Below are 21729 nucleotides of genomic sequence, written 5' to 3'. Positions count from 1 at the left end.
CTTCACAACTTCTCCAGCACTTGTATATTTCTGTATATTTTTAAACAGTTTGATTCACACAGCTTACAATCCATCCTAAGTGAATAATCAATAGCCTTCCAGAGAAGTTGCACCATTCTGCCATTCTACATTCCCATCAACAGTGAATAAGTGCACTTCTTTCCCCACATCCTCTCCAACACTTGTAGTTTTCTGTTTTTTTTTTTTTTTTTTTATAATGGCCATTCTAGTAGGTTTGAGATGATATTTCACTGTGGTTTTGATATGCATTTCCCTACTAGCTAGTGAAGTTGAGCATCTTTTCACATGTTTTTGAGCCATTTGTATTTTCTCTTCGGAAAAGTGTCTGTCCATGTCTTTTGCCCATTTTTCAGTTGGGTTGTATTTTTGTTGTTGAGTTGTAGGATCTCTTTATATATTCTGGATATTAAACCCTTATCTGATAGGTGGTTTTCAAATATTGTCTCCCATTGCATAGGCTGCCTTTTTACTTTCCTGACAAAATCCTTTGATGCACAAAAGTATTCAATTTTGAGGAGATCCCATTTATTTATTTCTTCTTTTGTTGTTCACACTTTGGGTGTAAGGTCTAGGAAACCACTTCCTATCACAAGATCTTTAAGATATTTCCCTACATTTGCTTCTAAAAGTTTTATGGTCTTAGCTCTAATGTTTAGGTCTTTGATCCATTCTGAGTTAATTTTTGTATATGGTGTGAGATAGGGTCCCTCTATCATTGTTCTGGATATGGATATCCAGTTCTCCAAACACCATTTGTTGAAGAGCCTGCTCTGTCCCAATTGCTTTGGCTTGACTGCCTTATCAAAGATCAGTTGTCCATAGATGCGAGAGTCTATTTCTGAACACTCAATTTGATTCCATTGGTTGGTATCTCTGTCCTTATGCCAATACCATGCTGTTTTGAGAACTGTAGCTTTGTAATATGCTTCAAAGTCAGGTAGTGTGAGACCTCCCACTTCGTTCCTCTTTCTCAAGATATTTTTAGCTATTCAGAGCACCCTACTCTTCCAAATAAATTTGATTATTGGTTTTTCTAATTCTGCAAAGTAAGTTGTTGGGATTTTAATTGGTTTTGCATCGAATCTATAAATGAATTTGGGCAGAATTTACATCTTTACTATATTTAGTCTTCCAATCCATGAACACAGTATGTCCTTCCATTTATTTAGGTCTTCCATGATTTCTTTTAGGAATTTTTTTTGTAGTTTCTGTGTATAGGTCTTTTATGTCCTTGGTTAAATTTATTACTAAATATTTGATTCTTTTGGTTGCTATTGTAAATGGATTTTTTCTTGATTTCCTCCTCAGATTGGTCCTTACTAGTGTATAGAAATACTACTGATTTTTGCATGTTGATCTTGTATCCTGCCACTTTGTTGTAACTCATTTATTAACTGTAGTAGCTTTGCTGTAGATTCTTCAGGACTTTCTACATATAGGATCACGTCATCTGCAAATAGTGAAAGTTCTACTTCTTCCTTTCCAATTTATTGCTTTTTCTTGCCAAATTGCTCTAGCTAGAACTTCTAGCTCAATGTTGAATAACAGTGGTGACAGTGGGCATCCTTGTCTTGCTTCTAACCTTAGAGGGAAAGCTTTCAGTCTTTTCCCATTGAGTATGATGTTAGCTGTGGGTTTTTCATATATTACCTTTATCAGGTTGAGGAAGTTTCCTTCTATTCCTATCCTTTGAAATGCCAAAACCTCTCTTTTATGAACCACTGTTTGGGGGAGGGAGGTAAGGACCATGGTGAGTACAAAGGGAGCTTAGACTTTCCACTTTTTATTTCTTTTCTTTTTCCAACAAAGTCCTCCAATCAGTCACAGTAGAGCCTCATCAAAGAACAGAAAGTGGATGATGTGACTAGTGTCTCTCCTAAGCTTAAATCAAGGGCAAACTAAACATTCCATAATTATTTGGAAACCATAGCTTAAAGAGAGCCAATGAGTGACCTAATTTGTCTTTCCTGTTCCTAAAGCAAAGCAACACAATGTTCATGCTAGGAAGTGGCTCTGAGCAGTGTTTTTCAACCTTTAGTTGCATATAAATCACCTGGGGATCTTGTTAAAATGAAGATTCTGGTTTCTTCAGTCTGGGGGAGGGGCTGAGAGTCTGCTTATCTAACAAATGCCCAGGTCCACAGTTCCCAGAGTTCCCTGTGCTGAGACACCCCAGAGCACCACAGTGAGCTCACAGGGGTACTGCTGGATATTTTAAATTGTCAAGGGAATCATAGTAATACCTATTATACACCATGCAAACTACTTGCTAGAAGTTCACTGTGTCAATATCAAACTAACACTTCTTTTCAATGAAGTCTCATCTGTGTGAAGTTGGGTTTGGCAGCAGCTGTGACCCAAAGTAAGTATTGCACAAAAGCCAATGTGGGATAGAATGCGGTGGTGTCCAATCAGATTCCAATGTTTCAGAAATTGTGCAGTGCCCAGCAGGTGTACACATCCTATTGGTATGTAACAGTGGTCAAGAATGGAATGAAAATAATATTTTTCTTTCATTTTATGTGTATTATATTTTCAAATGGCTACTAAGTTGTTAGGATATAAGTGCTTATTAAGTTGTTTGAACCAAACTACTTAATAAATGGGTCAGTCAGGTGTTACTTTTTGCCTAGGAGTGTCATAAAAAAATTACTGGGACACTAGGGGCATTGTGAACTGAGAGTTTTGGAGTCATCTGTCCCAGGTGATACGATGTGGCTAGGCCATGGCCACACTTTGAGTTATCAAGGGCTTCAAGAATAAGGCCCAACCTTTTCATGTTACATATGAGAAAACTCTGGCTCATAAAAAGTGTTGGCATTTCCAAGACATAAAGTTCTCCAGACTCTTCATCTAATATCCTCCTCACCATACCTTACTATCTCCTTGTATCACTGATTGTCTCTACACCACATCCCTCTGTAGCCACATATCCAAAGAGGGTCCTCCATAATCAGGAGATCCCTATGGACAGGAAGATATTTAGGAACCCACAAATGCTGAATCTTGAGAGAAATTAAGCCACTTATGGCAATTTTACTACTAACCAAACTTTACACCCTTAACTAAGCCAAGGCTGTGATTAAAAAAAATAGAGATGCTTATTCCAAAGTTGTCTATTAATAGTAAATCATTTTGGACCATGTGCCAGTTTGAACTTATTATGTCCCCCAGAAAAAGTGACATTCTTTGATGCAATCTTGTGGGGGCAGACGGATTAGTGTTGATTAGATTGTAATTCTTTGATTGTTTCTGTGGAGATGCGTCCCACCCAGCTGTAGGTGATAACTCGGATTAGATAATTTCCGTGGAGGTGTGGCCCCACCCATTCAGCATGGGCCTTGATTAGTTTACCAGAGCACTGTATAAGCTCAGACAGAAGGAGCGAGCTTGCTACAGCCAAGACGGACACTTTGAAGAATGCACAGGAGCTAAGAGAGGAGCTGCAGCTTACAGAGACATTTTGGAGACAGCCGTTGAAAGCAGACTTTTGCTCTGGAGAAGCTAAGAGAGAACAAACACCCCAAGAGCAACTAAGAGTGACATTTTGGAGAGAAGCTGAAGCCTAGAGAGGAACATCCTGGGAGAAAGCCATTTTGAAACCAGAACTTGGAGCAGACGCCAGCCATGTGCCTTCCCAGCTAACAGAGGTTTTCCAGATGCCATTGGCCATCCTACAGTGAAGGTACCCGATTGTTGATGTGTTACCTTGGACACTTTATGGCCTTAAGACTATAACTGTGAAACCAAATAAACTCCCTTTATAAAAGCCAATCCATTTCTGGTATTTTGCTTAATGGCAGCATTAGCAAACTGGAATAGACTGTGTGTCTTCTGACTGCACAGATTCTAATGTTTAATGAATGTTCTCTCTTTGGAATACTGTACCCAGATTCTAATAATTTAATTAATATTCTAAAAGAGAGCTTCTGCTTTGTGTGTAAACTGGTTGGTCCCCGGAACTTCGGGTATCTGTGTGACACTGGAGACTCAGAACTAGTTTGGCAGCTACGAATGTCAACATTACCCCATATAGCAAATGTTAGAGTCTGAGAAAGACATCAGACTTCAATTAGAGATATGAACAAAATGGATTTGGTTAGGACTAGGGTAAATCAGACTAAGGGGTAAAGGATGATATTGACTGTGTTTTAAAACTGAAACTTCTGTGAGACCAAAGGAAGAGATGTTTATTTGGTGCAAAATCTATATTTTCTGTAGCACACTATATAATTTTTTTTTTTTTTTTATAAAGGGGGTTTATTTGGTTACAGTTACAATTGTAAGGCCATAAAGTTTCCAGGGTAAGTCATCAACAATTGGGTACCTTCACTGGAGGATGGCCAATGGCATCCGGAAAACCTCGGTTAGCTGGGAAGGCATGTGGCTGGCGTCTGCTCCGGAGTTCTGGTTTCAAAATGGCTTTCTCCTGGAACGTTCTCTAGGATTCAGCTTCTCTCCAAAATGTCACTCTCAGTTGCTCTTGGGGCGTTTGTCCTCTGTTAGCTTCTCCAAAGCAAAAGTCTACTTTCAACAGCTGTCTTCAAACTGTCTCTCATCTGCAGCTCCTCTCTCGGCTCCTGTGCATTCTTCAAAGTGTCCCTCTTGGCTGTGGCAAGCCCCCTCCTTCTGTCTGAGCTTATATAGTGCTCTAATAAACTAATCAAGGCCCACACTGAATGGGCAGGGCCACACCTCCATGAAAATTATCTAATCAGAGTTATCACCTACAGTTGGGTAGGGCGCATTTCCATGGAAACGATCAAAGAATTACAATCTAATCAACACTAAAGCATCTGCCCACACACGATTGCATCAAAGATAATGGTGTTTTGGGGGACATAATACATTCAAACTGGCACGGGGGGGCTGGGGGTGAAGGGTGAGGGGTAGGAGGGAGCTGTGGATTTAGATCTGGGAAACACAGAGCTACGTGGGAATGAGAGACCTAGAGATGAGGGATTGCCCTTACGTCTAATGTCTATGATGGAGAGAGGAGAATAAAAGCAGAAAGAGCTGTTTCTCCTTTAGTCCTGTGTGATAAGGTGTAGCCCAATGGGGAAAAAGGAATTTTTCCACCATTCCGTAAGTCCCCCAGCATGGCTTTTATATTCAGGGATGCAGAGGTTGTAGGGAGGAGGTGGGAAGGTGGAAGGGTGGGGTGGGGGAGTCCAAGAGCAGCCCCAGCTCCAGAGGCACAGATCCCTGATCCTGGCAGGAGGCTATAGCTCGACACTGTCCCAGGGAGGATCTAGACACCTTCTGACTGCTTTCTATTAGATAAGACTGCAATCAAATGCAGAGGCTGAGAAGGCATCCCATAATCACCCTAAGAATTGTATGGGAGGGGCTTTGGGGGGCCCAGGGCAAAAGTTAGAGAAATAATGATGGACTCTATTTATGATGCTTAGGGCAGGGCAAGTGCTGTGCTAAATCCTTAACAAATACTTCCTCATTTGTATCTCACAACCAGCTCTATGATTTAGGTTGTTTTATTCCCATTTTACAGATTGTGGTGGTTTGAAGTCATATGTACTCCAGGAAAAGATACTTTTAAATTTAATCCATTCCTGTGGGCAGGAACTCATTGTAAGTAGGATCTCTTGATGAGGCTTCTTTGATTGAGGTGTGGCCCATCTCATTCAGGATAGGTCTTAATCCTCTTACTGGAATCAGTTTACAGTTCTTAGGCCAGGAAAATGTCCAACTCAAGGCATGAACAGGATGATATCTGGACTCTGATGAAAGGCTGCTGGCATCTGGGTCACCACTGTTACATGGCAAGGCACATGGCTGGTGTCTACTGGTCCTTCTCTCCCGGGTTTCCTTGCTTTCCACTTCTGGTTCCAGTGGCTTCCTCTCTCAGCTTCTGTGGGTGTCCACACTATATAATTTAACTTGTATGATTATTTTATCTAAACACCATAGTTACATGGACCCTTGAGTAGGGAGTGAGATCTGGTGGGTTTGTACAGGTTAGTGTGAAGCCCCTATACATCCCAGAGTAATTTGGGCAGAGAATAAAAAAGTATTTGCAAACGCCCCTTGAGAGACTGGAGAAAAATGTAGAAATATTAAACTTAGCCACCTGGGGAATTCCTGACATTTTTGTAAGCATTGGGGACTACCAATTTAGAAGGCCAAGCCCTCAGTCTTGGGGCTTGCCTTTATGAAGCTTGTTATTGCAAAGTAGAGGCTAAACCTGCTTATAATTGTGCCTAAGAGTCTCCCCCAGAGAACCTCTTTCTTGTTCAGATGTGGCCCCCCTCTCTCTAGCTAAGCCAACTCAGCAGATGAAATCACTGCCTTCCCCACTATATGGGACCTGACACCCAGGGGTGTAAATCTCCTTGGCAACGCAGGATATGACTCCTGGGGATGAATCTGGACCCAGCATCATGGGACTGAGAACATCTTCTTGACCAAAAGGGGGAAGAGAAATGAAACAAAATAAAGTTTCAGTGGCTGAGAGATTTCAAATGGAGTCCAGAGGTCACTCTGGAGGGCATTCTTATGCATTATATAGATATCCTTTTTTAGTTTTTAGTGTATTAGAATAGCTAGAAGGAAATATCTGAAACGGTTGAACTGCAATCCAGTAGCCTTGATTCTTGAAGATGATTGTATAACAATGTAGGTTACAAGGGGTGACAGTGTGATTGTGAAAACCTTGTGGATCACACTCTCTTTATCTAGTGTGTGGATGGATGAGTAGAAAAAGGGGGACAAAAAGTAAGTGAATAATAGGGGGGATGAGGGGTTATGGAATGTTCTGGGTGTTCTTTTTTTCTTTTATTTTAATTTTTATTCTTATTTTTATTTCTATTTGGTGCAATGAAAAGGTTCAAAAATTGTGGTGATTCATGCACAACTATATGATGCTGTGAATAATTGACTGCACACTTTGGATGATTGTATGATATGTGAATATATCTCAATAAAATTGCAATTAAAAAAAAAAGAGTGCCTCTGGTTAACTGCACACGAGTCGGAATAAGATAATGCTGGAAGAGCCTTCCACTTAATCTTATTTCTCAAATCCTGAAATGCATGAAATATGTTTGGAAAGAAGAGAAAGGAAAGCTTGAAAACTCACAGTGTCTGAGTCAGCATCAGGCACACTTAGGTAGGTCCACTTCCTGTCAGAGCCTGCTTGAGAATTCTTTAAGGAAGGTGCCCAAAGGTCAAAACAAAGAGGGTATTAGAGCGACAGAAAGAAATCAGAGAAGCATAGAAAAAGACTTACAGGCACACCAATGGGTACAAGGAAACAGGGATTCCTTCCTCTCAAGGAAGGCCTTGAATGCTAAAATAAGGAGTACAGACTATTCTTTAGGCAGTGGGAAGCTATGGATGGTATTTGAGTGGGAGAGAAACCTGATTGGATTCGTGTTTTAGGAAGATGACCTGCGGCAGTACAGAGGATGGTGGAGGAGTTGAGAGAATGATGGCAGGGAAATTTGTCAGCAAAGAATTGAAATAGTTCATAGACTTGAGCTGATGAGGGCCTGAACTAGGGAATGAAAAGGTTTTAAAACCTGAGCAAGGACTGTGGAGGGAAAGGGAAGGAGTCAGGAGCCTTAGGTTAAGCCCACGCAAAATGAAACTGAAAAGTACTCTGTGAGCAAGGGGCAGGAAGGAGCTTATAACACCTTTGAACTCACTGTCATGCATTTTTCCAACCTTATTCATACCTGTTTTGGAAATGCACAGAAAATCAACAAGAGAAAGAAGGAACTTCCAGCATGTGCTAGAGAACTGCTTACGGTTGACAAGCCACTTGCAAGACTGTGAGTGTTTGCGGAAAACCGGGAGGACACTAAGTCATCGATGACTTCTTCAGACTTTTCCAAGGAGTCCTAAAAAGGCAAAAAAAACCACAAAAAAACAAAAAAAAAAAAACAAAAAAAAATCAGTAGGTGCTTTGGTTTGTTTCTTTCATAGATAGTCTTTTTACTTTAAAAACCACATTCTTTCCTAAATACCTGAAAATCAGATAAAAATATCTAGAAACCTCCCCATTCCTAGGTTGTAATCCTCTCTCCTCCAGTCAATCTAAATTATACTATCAGAATAGAGAGCAGGAGATGGGGTTAGAGAGCTGGGTCTCCTTCATAATGGTGCTTGCTTTGTGGAAGAACATGAAATTTGGAATCACACAGACCTGGATTCAATTCCTAGCTCCCTGATCTCTAAGGTGATTCACTTTGGGTAATGTGATCATTATTTTTTATTTATTTATTTATTTTTCTATTTTATTTTCTATCTATATTTCTATGTCTATGTCTGTGTCTAGATGCCAAGAGAGGGCAATATACCTCAAAAGTCTCTTGTCCAAAACCCCTTATTCTACCTTTAATTCCCCCACTTCTTTTACTTCTTTTTCTCCCTCATGATAAAAATATTTTTGTTTAAGTAATACACTTTTATAGAAAAATATTTCAAGCAATATAGATAAATGTAAATAAAAATGTAGATCCCCCCATTAATATTAGAATGCTTTAGTTGTTTTTAGTCCTCTGAATTTTCTGCTAAATTCAGAATCTGCTTGTCAAATTCCACAAGTGCCTGTTTGACATGGCAAACCACTATATATATTTAGTTCTTATTTAACGTCTTTCACTACAGTTTTATAATTTTACATATAGAGGTCTTGAACATATTTTATTAGATTCGTAAGTTATTTTTTAGTTTCACATTTGAACTGATTGGTGTGGATCTATAGAAATGCAATTGATTTTTATGTATTCATGTTTTTGATGTAATTCAATGCCCAATATCGGATTGCTCACAGACCTTGATTCACGGCACAGTTTCATCCTTGGTCCATGAATAACTCTCTTTTAGTTATTTATTTAATTTTAATAATGTAATAAACATCCATGCACCCATCACCCAACATAAAAACTTGGACCTTGACAATAATCTACGTATACTCATGTGTTCTTCTCCCATCCCATCTTTCAGCACATGTGATGTAACCTCCATCCTACATACTTTATCATTCACTTGATCTCCTTTAAATCTATTTTATTCTTATTTATATGTATCCCTAAGTTCTAATATATTTCCATTTTAAGCTTTATTCAAAGAATGGCAATCTATATGTATCTTCTGGGACTTTCTCTTTTCACTTATTATATTGCTGAGGTTCATCCACGTTGCTGTGTGTCACTCTAGTTAATTTATTTTGACTGTTCAATAATTCCTATTGTGTGAATTCCACATTTTATTCATCATTCTCCTTTCAATGGGCATTTAGATTGAGTCTAAATTCTGTGATTGTGTATGTTTTTCCTGAAATACATATAGCAAAGTTTCTCTTTGGTGTATACTTAGGTATGGAATTGCTGGATGGTAGGGTAAGTATATGTTCATTTTTATGAGCCAGTGCTAAGCTTTTCCAAATTTGTACCAATTTACACGCTCACCAAAAATGCATAATTAGTAATGTCAGATTTTTAAAAATAATAGTATCTCAAGGTGACCTTGATTTGAATTTTACTGATCACAATTGAAGTTGAGCCTCTCTTCATTTGTTTATTGATGATATGTATTTCCTTTTCTGTAAAATGCATACTGATGTCTTATCTCTTTTTTTCTATTGAGTTTTTCCTATTGATTTGTTGAAATTCTTTATATCCTCTTGAAATTAATGTTTTGAAGATTGTGTGTATTGCAAATATTTCTTGCTTTTCATAACTTGTTTTTGACTTCCTGTAAGATCTCTTTTGGTAAACAAATATTCTTAATTTTAATACAGCAAATTCATCAATCTTTCCTTTCATAGTTATCACATTTTATGTTTTGTTTAAGAAATCCTTATACTTTAGGAACTAAAAGATACCTACCTATATATTCTACTAAGAGTCTCAAATTTCATTTTTAATATATAAGTCCTTAATCCATCTGGAGTTAACTTTTAAAATGGTGTAAGGTGGGAATCCAATCTCATCTTTTTCTATTGGGATAACCATTTCTCTAGTTCCATTTAATGGAGAATGCTTCTTTTTCCTTTGATCTGACATGTCATCTCTGTTACATATAAAAGTCCCAAAGATGCTGGGGTCTCTTTGTGAGTTCCCACATATATAATTTCTTAGTTTGTCTATCCTTTGCCAGTACTACACTGCTGTAATTACCATGTAATTACTGCTACGTAGTATTCCATCGTGTGAATATACCACATTTTGTTTATCCATTCATCTGTTGCAGGACATTCGGATTGTTTCCATCTCTTGGCAATTGTGAATAATGCCGCTACGAACATGGGTGTGCAAATATCTGTTCAAGTCACTGCTTTCAGATCTTCTGGACATATACCAAGAAGTGAAATTGCTGGATCATAGGGTAACTCGATACCTAGTTTTCTAAGGAACCACCAGACTGTCCTCCAGAGTGGCTGTACCATTATACAGTCCCACAAGCAGCAAATTAGAGTTCCAATTTCTCCACATCCTCTCCAGCATTTGTAGTTTCCCATTTGTTTAATGGCAGCATTCTAATTGGTCAAACACTCTTTTAAATGTTTTATTTGAATTGTATTTACTATGTGTTGCTTGTATATAAAAAAATAATTGACATTTCTAAAACTCTCTTACTACATCTAATAAGTTATCTGTAGATCTTTTGAATAGTCTGTGAAGATGATCCTGTCAACTGAAACTGACAATTTATTTCCTCTTTCAAATTATGTATTTGATTTCTTTTTCTTATCTTATTACACTGGCTAGGACTTCCAACAAATTGTGTAACTGAGTGGTGATAGTGGATGTACTTCTCTGATTCCTCATTTTAAAGGCAATGCTGCTAATAATTCACCATTTAGGATGATGTTTGCCAGAGTTTTTAAAATGATGTTTGCCAGAGTTTTTAAAAATAGGTACCTTTTTCAAGTAAGTTCACTTCTATTTCTAATTTACTAAGAGTTTTTAATCGTTAATTTATGCTGAACTACATAAAGTTATCTCACCGAATCTACTGACATTACCATATGGTATAGAAATCTACTAATTTGGTAAATTCATTTATATATTTTTAAATATTAAATATTAAAACCATCCTTGTATTTGTAAAAATCCTCAACAAAATATTAAAGAACTGAATCCAACAAAGTATAAACAGAATTATACACCACAGCCAAATGAGATTTATTCCAGGTTTGCAAGGTTGGTTCAAATTTCAAAAGAAAGCAATACAATATACCACACCAATAGGCTAAAAAGTAAAATCATATGATCATATCAGTGGATGCAGGAGAAGTATTTGACAAAATCCAACACCCATTCTTTTTTTAAAAATATATATGATATAAATTTAATATATAGAGCTAATACATTTTTGAAGCTATAAAGGTATTCAGATATGCATTAGATAAAACTGCCTGTGATTGAATACCAATAGTAAATATTTTCTCCCATTGAGTAGTTTGCCTTTTCACTTTCTTGACAAAGTTCTTTGAAGCACAAAGGTATTTAATTTTGATGAGCTCACATTTATCTATTTCTTCTTTCGTTCTCATGCTTTGAGTGTAAAGTCTAAGAAACCATTGCCTACCACAAGAACTTGAAGATGCTTCCCTACATTTTCCAACACCCATTCTTGATAAAACTCTCAGCAAACTAAGAATAGGAAGCAAGCCTCTTCAATTTGTTAAACAACATCTACAGAACACATAGACTTAATATCATACTGAATGGTGAGAAACTAAAACGATTGGGAACAAGGCAAGAATGTCTTCTTTTACCACTCCTATTCAACATCATCCTGGAAGTCCTAACTAATGCAATAGAAGACAAGCAAAGGAAATAAAAGTATACAAATTGGAAAGGAAGAAATAAAATTGTCTTTGTTCACAGATGATATGATTGCCTATGTAGAAAATCACAAGTTAATATAGAAAGGTGATGATGTTGGAACAATAGGACATCCAAATGCAAAAAAAAAAAAAAGAAAAGAAAAGAAACGAAACGAAAAGAAAACCTAGATACAAACTTGACACTTTTCATAGTATAGCTCATGATTTCTTCTTTAACCAAATACTTATTTAGCAGTGTTTTTATTTCACAAATTTGCAAGGATATTCAACCTAAATTTTTGTTATTAATACCTAACTTAATTGTGCTGAAGTCAGAGTGTGATGAGTAGGATTTTTAAGAGAATTTAAATTCTGTGTTATCATGTACATATCTTCTATTTTTTCACTTCTTTGGTCTTAGCATTATATTTATCAAGACAACTTTATCAAATTATATAATAACCTTTATTTTTTATATTCTTTGAAACATTCCTGGATTCCTCTTTCCTCTTAAGAATTTCATCAAAACAGTTTTCAGTATGGGTCTGTGTGGCAAGCCTTAGAGGACTGCATTCCTCTTTTTAATGCCTTTGTATTTTAAAAGTAGAAAGTCTTTTAAACAGGATCTAACATTCTAGGTTCAAATTCAAACAGGTTTCCTTCGATACTTTTAAAAAATTATACTTTTGTCATCTTGTACCCAGTTTTGCTACTAAGAACTCAGATGTCAACCTAATCCTTGTTTATTTGTATGTAATAGGATTTTTCTCCAGAAGATTGCAGAATTTTCTCTTGTATTTGATATTCTTAGATTCTACTATAATGTATCTAGTTGTGAGTTTTTATTTATTTCTAATCTTTGGCACTTTCAAACTGAGAAATATAATCTTTAATTCTGAGATATATAACATTATTTTTCAAATAGTTCCTCTTCTATATTTTATATTTTGCTCTTTCTGCATATGCTATTACCCAGCTGTCAGCACTTAAACTTCTATTCTCCATATGTCCTTACTTTCTTTTTTAGAATCTTTTATTATGAAAAGAGCTTTTATTATGAAAAAGTTCAAACATACACAAAAATAGATTAGTAATCCTTAACAGATTACCCAGCTTTAGCAATTATCTATATATTGCCAAATTTATTCCAGCTATTCCCATTGGTGTTTACTTGTTTTTTGCAGCTTTATTGTAATTGAATTTACAATGTAATTGAATTTACAATTCAGTGATTTTTAGCCAATTTATAGTTTTGCAAGCATCAACATGATCCAGTTTTAGAACATTTCTATTAACTTGACAAGTGCCTTCATGCCTGTTTGCAGTTAATTCCCGCTCTCACTTCCAGTCCCTGGTAATTAATTAATTGATTGATTAATTAATTAATCTGCTTCATGTCTCTACAGATTTGCCTTTCCTGGACATTTCATATAAATGTAATCATACAATATGTAGTCATGCCTGGCTTCTTTGATTTAATATAATGTTGTAGCAAGCACCAGTGTTCATTCCTTTTTATTGCTGAATAATATTCCACTGTATGGAATACAATGTACAATTTGTTTGTTTATTCACCAGTTGATGGACATTTGGGTTGTTTCCATGTTTTAGTTATTATGAATAATGCTGCTATGAACATTCACACACAAGCCTTTGTGTGGACATATGTTTTCATTTCTCTTGGGTAGAAACGAAATGAAAACATTGGGAAGAAACATTTCTGGTTCATATAGTAAGTTTATGTTTGTCGTTTAAAGAAAGTACCAAACTTTTTTTCCAACATGGCTGTATCATTTTCCATTCCCACCAGCAATGTATATGGCTTCCAATTTTTTATTATGCCATTCGAGTGAGTGTGGAATAATCTCTTACCGTGGTTTAAATTTCCATTCCCCTGACGGACGATACTGAGCATTTTTTTATGTGGTATTTGGCCATTTGTAAAGCTTCTTTGGTGAAATGACTATTCAAATCTTTTGCCCATTATTTAATAAATTTGTCTTTTTAATATTGAGTTTAAGGGTTTTTGTATATTCTGGGTACAAGTCCTTTATCAAATATATGATTTGTAAATATTTTCTTCCACTCTTTGACTTGTCTTTTTATTTTCATAATCCTGTCTTTTGAAGTGGAAAAGGTCTTTAGTTTTTTTTTGGAGAAAATTTTTTCTTTATTAGAGATGTGAGTTTACAGAACAATCATGCATAAAATACAGTATACCCATATACCACCCTATTATTAACACCTTACATTGGTGTGGAACATTTGTTACAACTGATGATAGCACATTTTTCTAATTGCACAATTAACTATAGTCCATGGTTTAACTTAGGGTTCCCTGTTTGGGTAGTGTAGTTTGATGGATTTTTAAAAAAAATTTTATTTCATCATATATATAACCCAATATTTCCCCTTTTAATCACAATCAAATATCTATTTCAGTGCTGTTAATTTTGTTCACAATGTTGCACTACCATCACCACCATCCATTACCAAAACATTTCCATCATTCCAAATAGGAATCTGGTACATTTTAAGCCTTAACTTCCCATTCCCTATCCCCACCACATCCTCTGGTAACCTATATTCTAAATTCTGACTACATGAGTTTGCTTATTCTACTTATTTCAAATCAGTGAGATCATACACTATTTGTCCTTTTGTGTCTGGCTTATTTCATTCAACATGATGTCTTCAAGGTTCATCCATGTGGTTGCATGTATCAGGACTTCATTCCTTCTTACAGCTGAATAATACTCCATTGTATGTATAGACCACATTTTGCTTATCCATTGTTTAGTTGATGCACACTTGGATTGCTTCCATCATTTAGCAATTGCAAATAATGCTGCTATGAACTTTGGTGTGCAAATATCTGTTCAAGTCACTGCTTTCAATTCTTTTGGTTATATACTTGGTAGTGGGATTGCCAGGTCATATGATAATTCTATACTTAGCTTTTTGAGGAACTGCCAAACTGTCTTCCACAGTGGCTGCACCATTTTCCATTGCCAACAACAATGAATGAGTGCTCTTATTTCTCTGCATCCTCTCCAACAATTGATATTTTACATTTTTTTAAATAACAATTGCCCTAATGGGTGTGAAATGATCTCTTATTGTGGTTTGGATTTGTATTTCCCTGAGGGCTAATGATGTTGAGCATCTTTTCATGTACTTTCTGGCCATCTGTATATCTTCTTTGGAGAGATGTCTATTCAAGTCTTTTGCCCGTTTTTAAAATTGTGTTGTTTATCTTTTTGTTGTCAAATTGAAGGATTTCCTTATATATTCTGGATATTAAACCTTTATCAAATATGTGGTTTCCAAATATTTTCTCCCATTGTGTAGGCTGTCATTTTACTTTCATGATAAAATCATTTGAGGCATAAAAATTTTTAATTTTAATGAGGTCTCATTTATCTATTTTTGTTGTTGTTGTTGCTTGTACTTTGGGTATAAAGTCTAAGAAACCATTGCCTAAAATAAGGCCATGAAGATACATCCCTATGTTTTCTTCTAGGAGTTTGATAGTTCTGGCTCTTATACTTAGGTATTTGGTCCATTTTGAGTTGATTTTTGTATATATATGTATGATGTGAGGTAAAGGTCCTCCTTTTTTTTCTGCAAATGGAGAGCCAATATTCCCAGCATCATTTGTTGAAGGGATTATTCTTTCCCAATTGAGTAGTTTTTACCACCTTCTCAAAAATCAGTTGTTCATAACTGTTAGAGTTGATTTCTGGGCTGTCAATTTGATTCCATTGACCTCTAAGTCTGTCCTTGCACTAGTACTGTGTTGTTTTGATTACTGTGGCTTTGTAATAAGTTTTAAGATTGGGAAGTGTGAATCCTCCAACTTCAATATTTTTTTTTCAAGATTTTTTTAGCTATTTGGGGCCCCTTATCGTTACATATTAATTTGATGATTGGCTTTTCCACTTCTGTAAAGAAGGTTGTTAGAATTTTGATTGGGATCGCATTGAATCTATAAATTGCTTTGGCTATGATTGACATCTTTATGATAGTCTTCCCATCCATGAAAATGGAATGTCCTTCTATTTATTTAGACCTACTTTGATTTCTTTTAGCACTGTTTTGTAATTTTCTGTGTACAAGTCCTTTACATCCATGGTTAGATTTATTCCTGGATATTTGATTCTTTTAGTTGTTATTGTGAATGAATTTTTTTCTTCATTTCTTCTTCCAATTGTTCATTCCTGTTGGGATTTTGATAGGGATTGTGTTGAATCTCTAGATTCATTTAGAGAGAATTTCCATCTAAACGATATTGAATCTTTCAATCCATGAATATAGAGTGTCTCTCCATTTATTTAGATCTTTTATTTAGCTCAACAATATTTTCATAAATCTCAGCATACAGGTTTTATACTTTTTTGATAAAATTACTCCTAAGTAGTTTATTCTTTTTCATGCTATTGTGAATGGAATCATTTTCTTGATTTCAATTTCAGATTGTTCATTGCTATTTCACAGAAATACAATTGGTTTTTATAAATTGATCTTATAACCTGAAAATTTATTGAACTCATTTATTAGTTCTGGTTGTATTTTTTAGGATTCTTTGGGATTTTCTAGAATTATGACATCTGCAAATAAAGAAGATATTACTTCTTTCTTTCTAATGAAATGCCTTCATTTCTTTTACTTTTCTTTCCTTTCTCTTTCCCTTCCTTACTGCACTGGCTAGAATCTCCTGTATAATGTTGAATAGAAGTGGTGACAGTGGAAATATTTGTCCTGTTCCTGAACTTGGTGGGGAAAGCAATCAGCATTTTTTTTTTTTTTTGCCATTAAGTATGATATTAGCTATAGGATTTTGGTAGATGCCCTTTGTTAGACTAAGTTCCCCTCTATTCCTAGTTTGTTGAGAGTTTTATCATGACTGTTGGATTTTGTTAAATGCTTTTTCTGTATCTACTGAGAAGATGATGTGGTTTTTGTCCTTTATTCTATTAATATATTGCATTATATTAATTTATTTTTTAATGTTATATCAACTTTGCATCCTTGGAATAAATCCCATTTGTTTGTGGTGTGCCTTCCTTTTTATATGTTACTGGACTTAGTTTCCTAATATCTTATTAAGGAGTTTTGCAACTATATTCATGAGGGGTATTTGTCTTCAGTTTTCTTTTTCCTGTGATGTCTTTTTCTGGTTTTGGTTTCATTGTAATACTGGCCTCATAGAAAGAGTTGGGAAGTATTTCCTCCTCAATTTTCTGAGCAAGGTTGTGAAGGATGGTATTATTTCTTCTTCAAATATGTGATAGGATTCATTAGTGAGGTTATCTGGACCTTCACTTTTCTTTTGGGGAAGATTTTAAATTACTAATTCAATATCTTTACTTCTTTTAGGTCTCCTCCAAGTTTCTATTATTTCTTGAGATAATTTTGACAATTTGTGTCTTTCTAGGAATTTGTACATTTCATCAAAGATGCCAATTGTGTTGGCACACAGTTGTTCATAGTATTTCTTTATAATCCTCTTAATTTCTGTTAGGCCAGTAGTGATGTCCCATTTTTCCATTCCTGATTTTGGTAATTTGTACCATCTAACTTTTTTCTTGGTCAGTTGAGCTTAGTAATTCTCATCTGGAGACAATTTTGTTCCCCAGCAGATATTTGGCAATGTCTGAAGATATTTATGATTGTCACAAGTGGTGGTGGTGGTGGGTGCTACTGGCATTTAGTAGCTAGAGGCCAGAAAGGCTGCTAAGTACCCTACAATCCTGGGACATACCCCACAAAAAAGAATTATCTGATCTGAAATGTCTGTCATGTTTAGGTTGGGAAATCCTGGCTGGCTAAAGGCTTGTCAATTTTGTGGATCTTATCAAAGAACCAATATTTGGTTCCATATATTGTAGCAACTCTATATTCTGATTATTTTTTACCCCTCAGGGTTGCTGTTTTTTTTTTTTTTTTTTTACTTGTTTAGTAACTTGCCTGGAACAATCTGTGGAATATGGAATATATGTCTTACCCAGTAAGCAGCTGCTGTTGTCTCTGTTTTATTTTTTATTCTTGTTTGTATTTTTAAGCATGAATTCCTAAGGATCACCTGTGTATCTGTATAGATTAATAATCAGTTAATGATGGTTCAGAGGTTGTGCTCAAATACTTCAAGCCAGTGAGGCCTCAACCCTCTTTTGATGGATCTGTGTTTGTTTTGTAAGGAGCATTCAAAATCAGGCAGTTTTCAAGTCTCCCCCAATTCTCACTTTCTGCCAGGTCCTCTAATGTTTTCTCTGTGCATGTCCTCAGGCTCATGGTCAGCCAGAGATGTTTGAACAGCTTGGACCCTCTCCAGTTTCTGCTTCTAAAATCCTTGCACAAATGTTTGGAGAGCTTATCAATGCCCTGAATGGCTGTATCTTTGATCAGATTTCCTGTTAAACTTCTGGCTAGTTTTCTGATCTTTTGCAGGACCATAAACTCATATTAGCTGAGCTCCTGGTCTTCCCAAATTCCCTTATTAATTCTAGTAGCATTTCCTACTAAATCATCTAAGCTTTTTGGGGTATACAAGCATATTGTTAGCAAAAATGTATAATTTCATATCTTATTTAATATTTAAAAGATCATTTCATTTTCTTATCTTATGCAATTTCCAGAGCCTTCAAAACAATGTTGAGTACTAATAGAAATAGTGGGAATCCCTGTTTTGTTCTTGATTTTAATAGAAATAAGTTTATCATTTCAACATTTTAGATGATGTATGCTGTAGCTTATTTGGTATTTAGATTTTATAAATCATATTTAAATGGTTTCTGTTGGTTTTAAATTAGTTAGCATTTTAATTACACTTTTTGTAAAATTTTATAAAAAGTTTCAACATCTATTAACAGGCTTGCACTTTCTTCTTTAATATATTGATGTAATAAATTATATTAATAGATATTCTCATACAGATTAATTCTTCCATTCACACCTAGAAAAAAACCTACTTATACTTATCGCAATATTCTTTTTATTCACTCAGGTTTTACTGGATATTATATTTCAAGTTTTGCATATATATTCATAAATTAATTTGATTTGTTTTCTTTTGTGAACTATTTTAAAATCAGGTTTGGGCTTTGAGGTTATACTGCTTTCAAAATATGAATTTGAAGACTTACATAGTTTTCTAAGATTAGGAATAGTTTAACAACATTGGAATTAGCTGTTCCTTAAAGGGTGAGCACAATAATATTTGAAAGTACTTGATCTCATTGTCCCCATTTTTCATGGTGGATTTTAAAATATTTAAAAATTTATACTTTTAATCAATTTTACACTATGTAAAATCTTTAATATATAGTTTTAGAATTCCACATTTCATAGCTTGCTTTGGAAAAAATATATTAAGGTCATTTATCGTTTGTGTTATATCTTTCTTCTGAGGAGTTCAAATGTCTTTATATCAATTATAGAAATCAAAATATCAGAATATTAGAGCTGGAAGGAACTTTGATGATAATCTAATTTGACCTTATTATTTTATAATGAGATCAATGATTTTCACATAATTTAGTTCTCAGATAAGAAGGCAGTTTATTGAGGCAACTTGACATATAGAAATATTTATGTAAAATACACAGACAGGTCTAGTAATATTAGGTTTAGGAAATGTTAGGATCCCCTGTTTCCCAGGTTTAGATTAAGTGATGTGCATTTACCCAGGAATTAAAAACCACAACAGATTTCTTTTTTTAGAGATAATCTTCACTCATTAATCTGATTATCTGTTACCTTTTCTAAATCATTCTTTCAGTTGCTTTGTATGTTGACTGTGGAGACTAACAGGAGGAGATTATTCCATATCCTCACTTGACCATCAAGAAATCACCACGTTAAAATGGAATAACTTGGAGCAAGATCATGCCCTTATTTCCTCATTATCATTAGACTCTCTTCCACACCCAACTTACCAAGTCTTTGTCTAAAGCCCCAGGAACAGATTTGCTTCTTATGCTTCCAGTGTCTTCTAAGTCTTCTGAAAATGACCCACTCAAATCTAATTCAGATCGACTCCGGTCTGGAGGAGAAAAGTGAAAAGAAAAGATGTGAATCATCTTATTTTGTTAGAAGATTTCATTTTTCCATCACTAATATGTCTTTATTCCAATTCTCTCTAGACATAGGGGATAGTGTCATGAAAGCAATGGCCAGAGTCAATAACTTCATGCTGTTTATGTTAACATACTTTAATTTTTAAAATGGTTATTTTGGAAATCACCTTGCATTCAATTATCATCACAGATGTATTCATCCCTCCTTTGATCATAGAAGTTTAAATGCTCTACTACAAAATGCTAAGTTTTAAGCTATTTAAGGGCTTCTGTTATGCTCTTAGACTTTGAAAAACTCTCATAGAATGGGCCCTTAAGCTTGGACAAAATAAATCATTAACCATTCTTGATTATAATATTTAGATAATTCATTGCATTGTCATATTTTACCAAAAAAATGCAAGTCAACCAATTCTAAATTGCTACTTTTAAATAATGGTATAGCAAATTCTTTTCACACAGAAAGGTAGTGGCTATAGCTAAACTGAAAGGAAGTTCTTTTTCTTAAGGCACCAGAACATTCTTTCATTAGAAGAACATCTTGTTTTCAGTTTTAAAAATATAAGTTAAAGAACAATGTACACCTCAGTAATGCTGTGGATAGCTTACCAAGTGGTGGACAATTTATTTCCATAGCCCTGCTGAGATAGATAAAGTTGCTTAAAAATGGGAAAGATTGAAGAGAGCAGATGAGACTACCATCTCTAAATCAACTACTTAAGGTTGAAAAGGTAAATGAGATAATGCAGACGAAGTGCTTACTTAGCATAGTGCCTGACAGAGTATGCACTCAATAAACACGAGTTGTTGAATACAAGTAGTAGAAGTAGGCCAAACTCTATGGTGATGACTTCTAGGCTAGTTTAAAAATTTTCATTTAACAGGTGAACCACTTTTCCACTCCTGAACAAAATGCAGCAATGACCACACACATTTAGAAAATCCTTTGGGAGCTGGCTGTTTAGGAACCACTCCCTAACTCAGTACACAGAATCCAACCTTAGGCTTTCTGCAAATATCATCATTAGGTTACAGGTAACTTTTTCATGTTGAAAATTTCATCATGATTTAAATTTTGCACATGGGACATAAACTTTATAATTATGACAAATTTTTCTAAAGAGATTCCCTATTCATAGGTAATAGAATTGCAATATAAATAATGGAGGGTCGTTGAGATGATGAAATGAAATGATGTATTGAATGTACCATACAAACAGAAGGGATTATTGTGAATACCTTCACACCATGTGACGGTTAATTTTGTGTCAACTTGGCTAGGTTATAGTGTCCAGTTGTTTGGTCAAACACTGGCTGAAATGTTGCTGTAGAGGTAATTTGTAGATGGGATTAGCATCTACAGTCAGTTGACTTTAAGAAAAGGAGATAACCATTGGGAAGGCTTCATCCAATCAGTTGGAGGTCTTAAGAGCAAAAGAACTGAGGGTTCCAGAAAGAAAAAGAAATTCTTTCTCAACTCAACACCCTCTACTCCTCTCTGAGTTTTGAGCCTCCTGGCTGCCCCTACAAATTTCAGACTCAAGACTTCAACATCCCTCTCCAGAATTCCCCTGTCCTATGGAATTCAGTCTGCCTATAGATCTTGGACTTGCCAGCCCCACAATCGTGTGAACCAATTCCTTAAAACAGATTTCTTCTTATATATGCACATACATCCTGGTGGTTCTATTTCTCTAGAGAACCCTGACTGATACACACTGCTTGTAAACAACTCCTTACTCAAACCATGGAATGATTTATATATCTGACAAAGAGAACTTCTGACCACCATATCACTTGAATCACCATTTCCTGGAACTCTGCAAATGTCCT

General features: G+C 35.3%; 1 protein-coding gene across 3 annotated transcripts in view; it reads right to left on the bottom strand.

Moving 5' to 3' along the window:
* Positions 1-21729, bottom strand: part of SYTL5 (synaptotagmin like 5) — a 142220-nt gene that overhangs the window by 30072 nt on the left and 90419 nt on the right. For 2 of the 3 annotated variants that reach the window (XM_037822512.1, XM_037822513.1), the window contains exons 8-9: positions 19756-19862; positions 7788-7880 (exon numbers count right to left, since the gene is read on the bottom strand). In XM_037822512.1, coding sequence (XP_037678440.1) covers positions 7788-7880; positions 19756-19862 — 200 coding nt within the window. Of the gene's footprint in view, positions 1-7117; positions 7184-7787; positions 7881-19755; positions 19863-21729 lie in introns of all 3 variants that reach the window. The other variant, XM_037822511.1, reaches the window with a different exon arrangement.

The sequence above is a fragment of the Choloepus didactylus genome, chromosome X (genome assembly GCF_015220235.1).
Source record: "Choloepus didactylus isolate mChoDid1 chromosome X, mChoDid1.pri, whole genome shotgun sequence".
NCBI lineage: Eukaryota > Metazoa > Chordata > Mammalia > Pilosa > Megalonychidae > Choloepus > Choloepus didactylus.
This window is presented reverse-complemented; position numbering and strand designations above follow the sequence as displayed.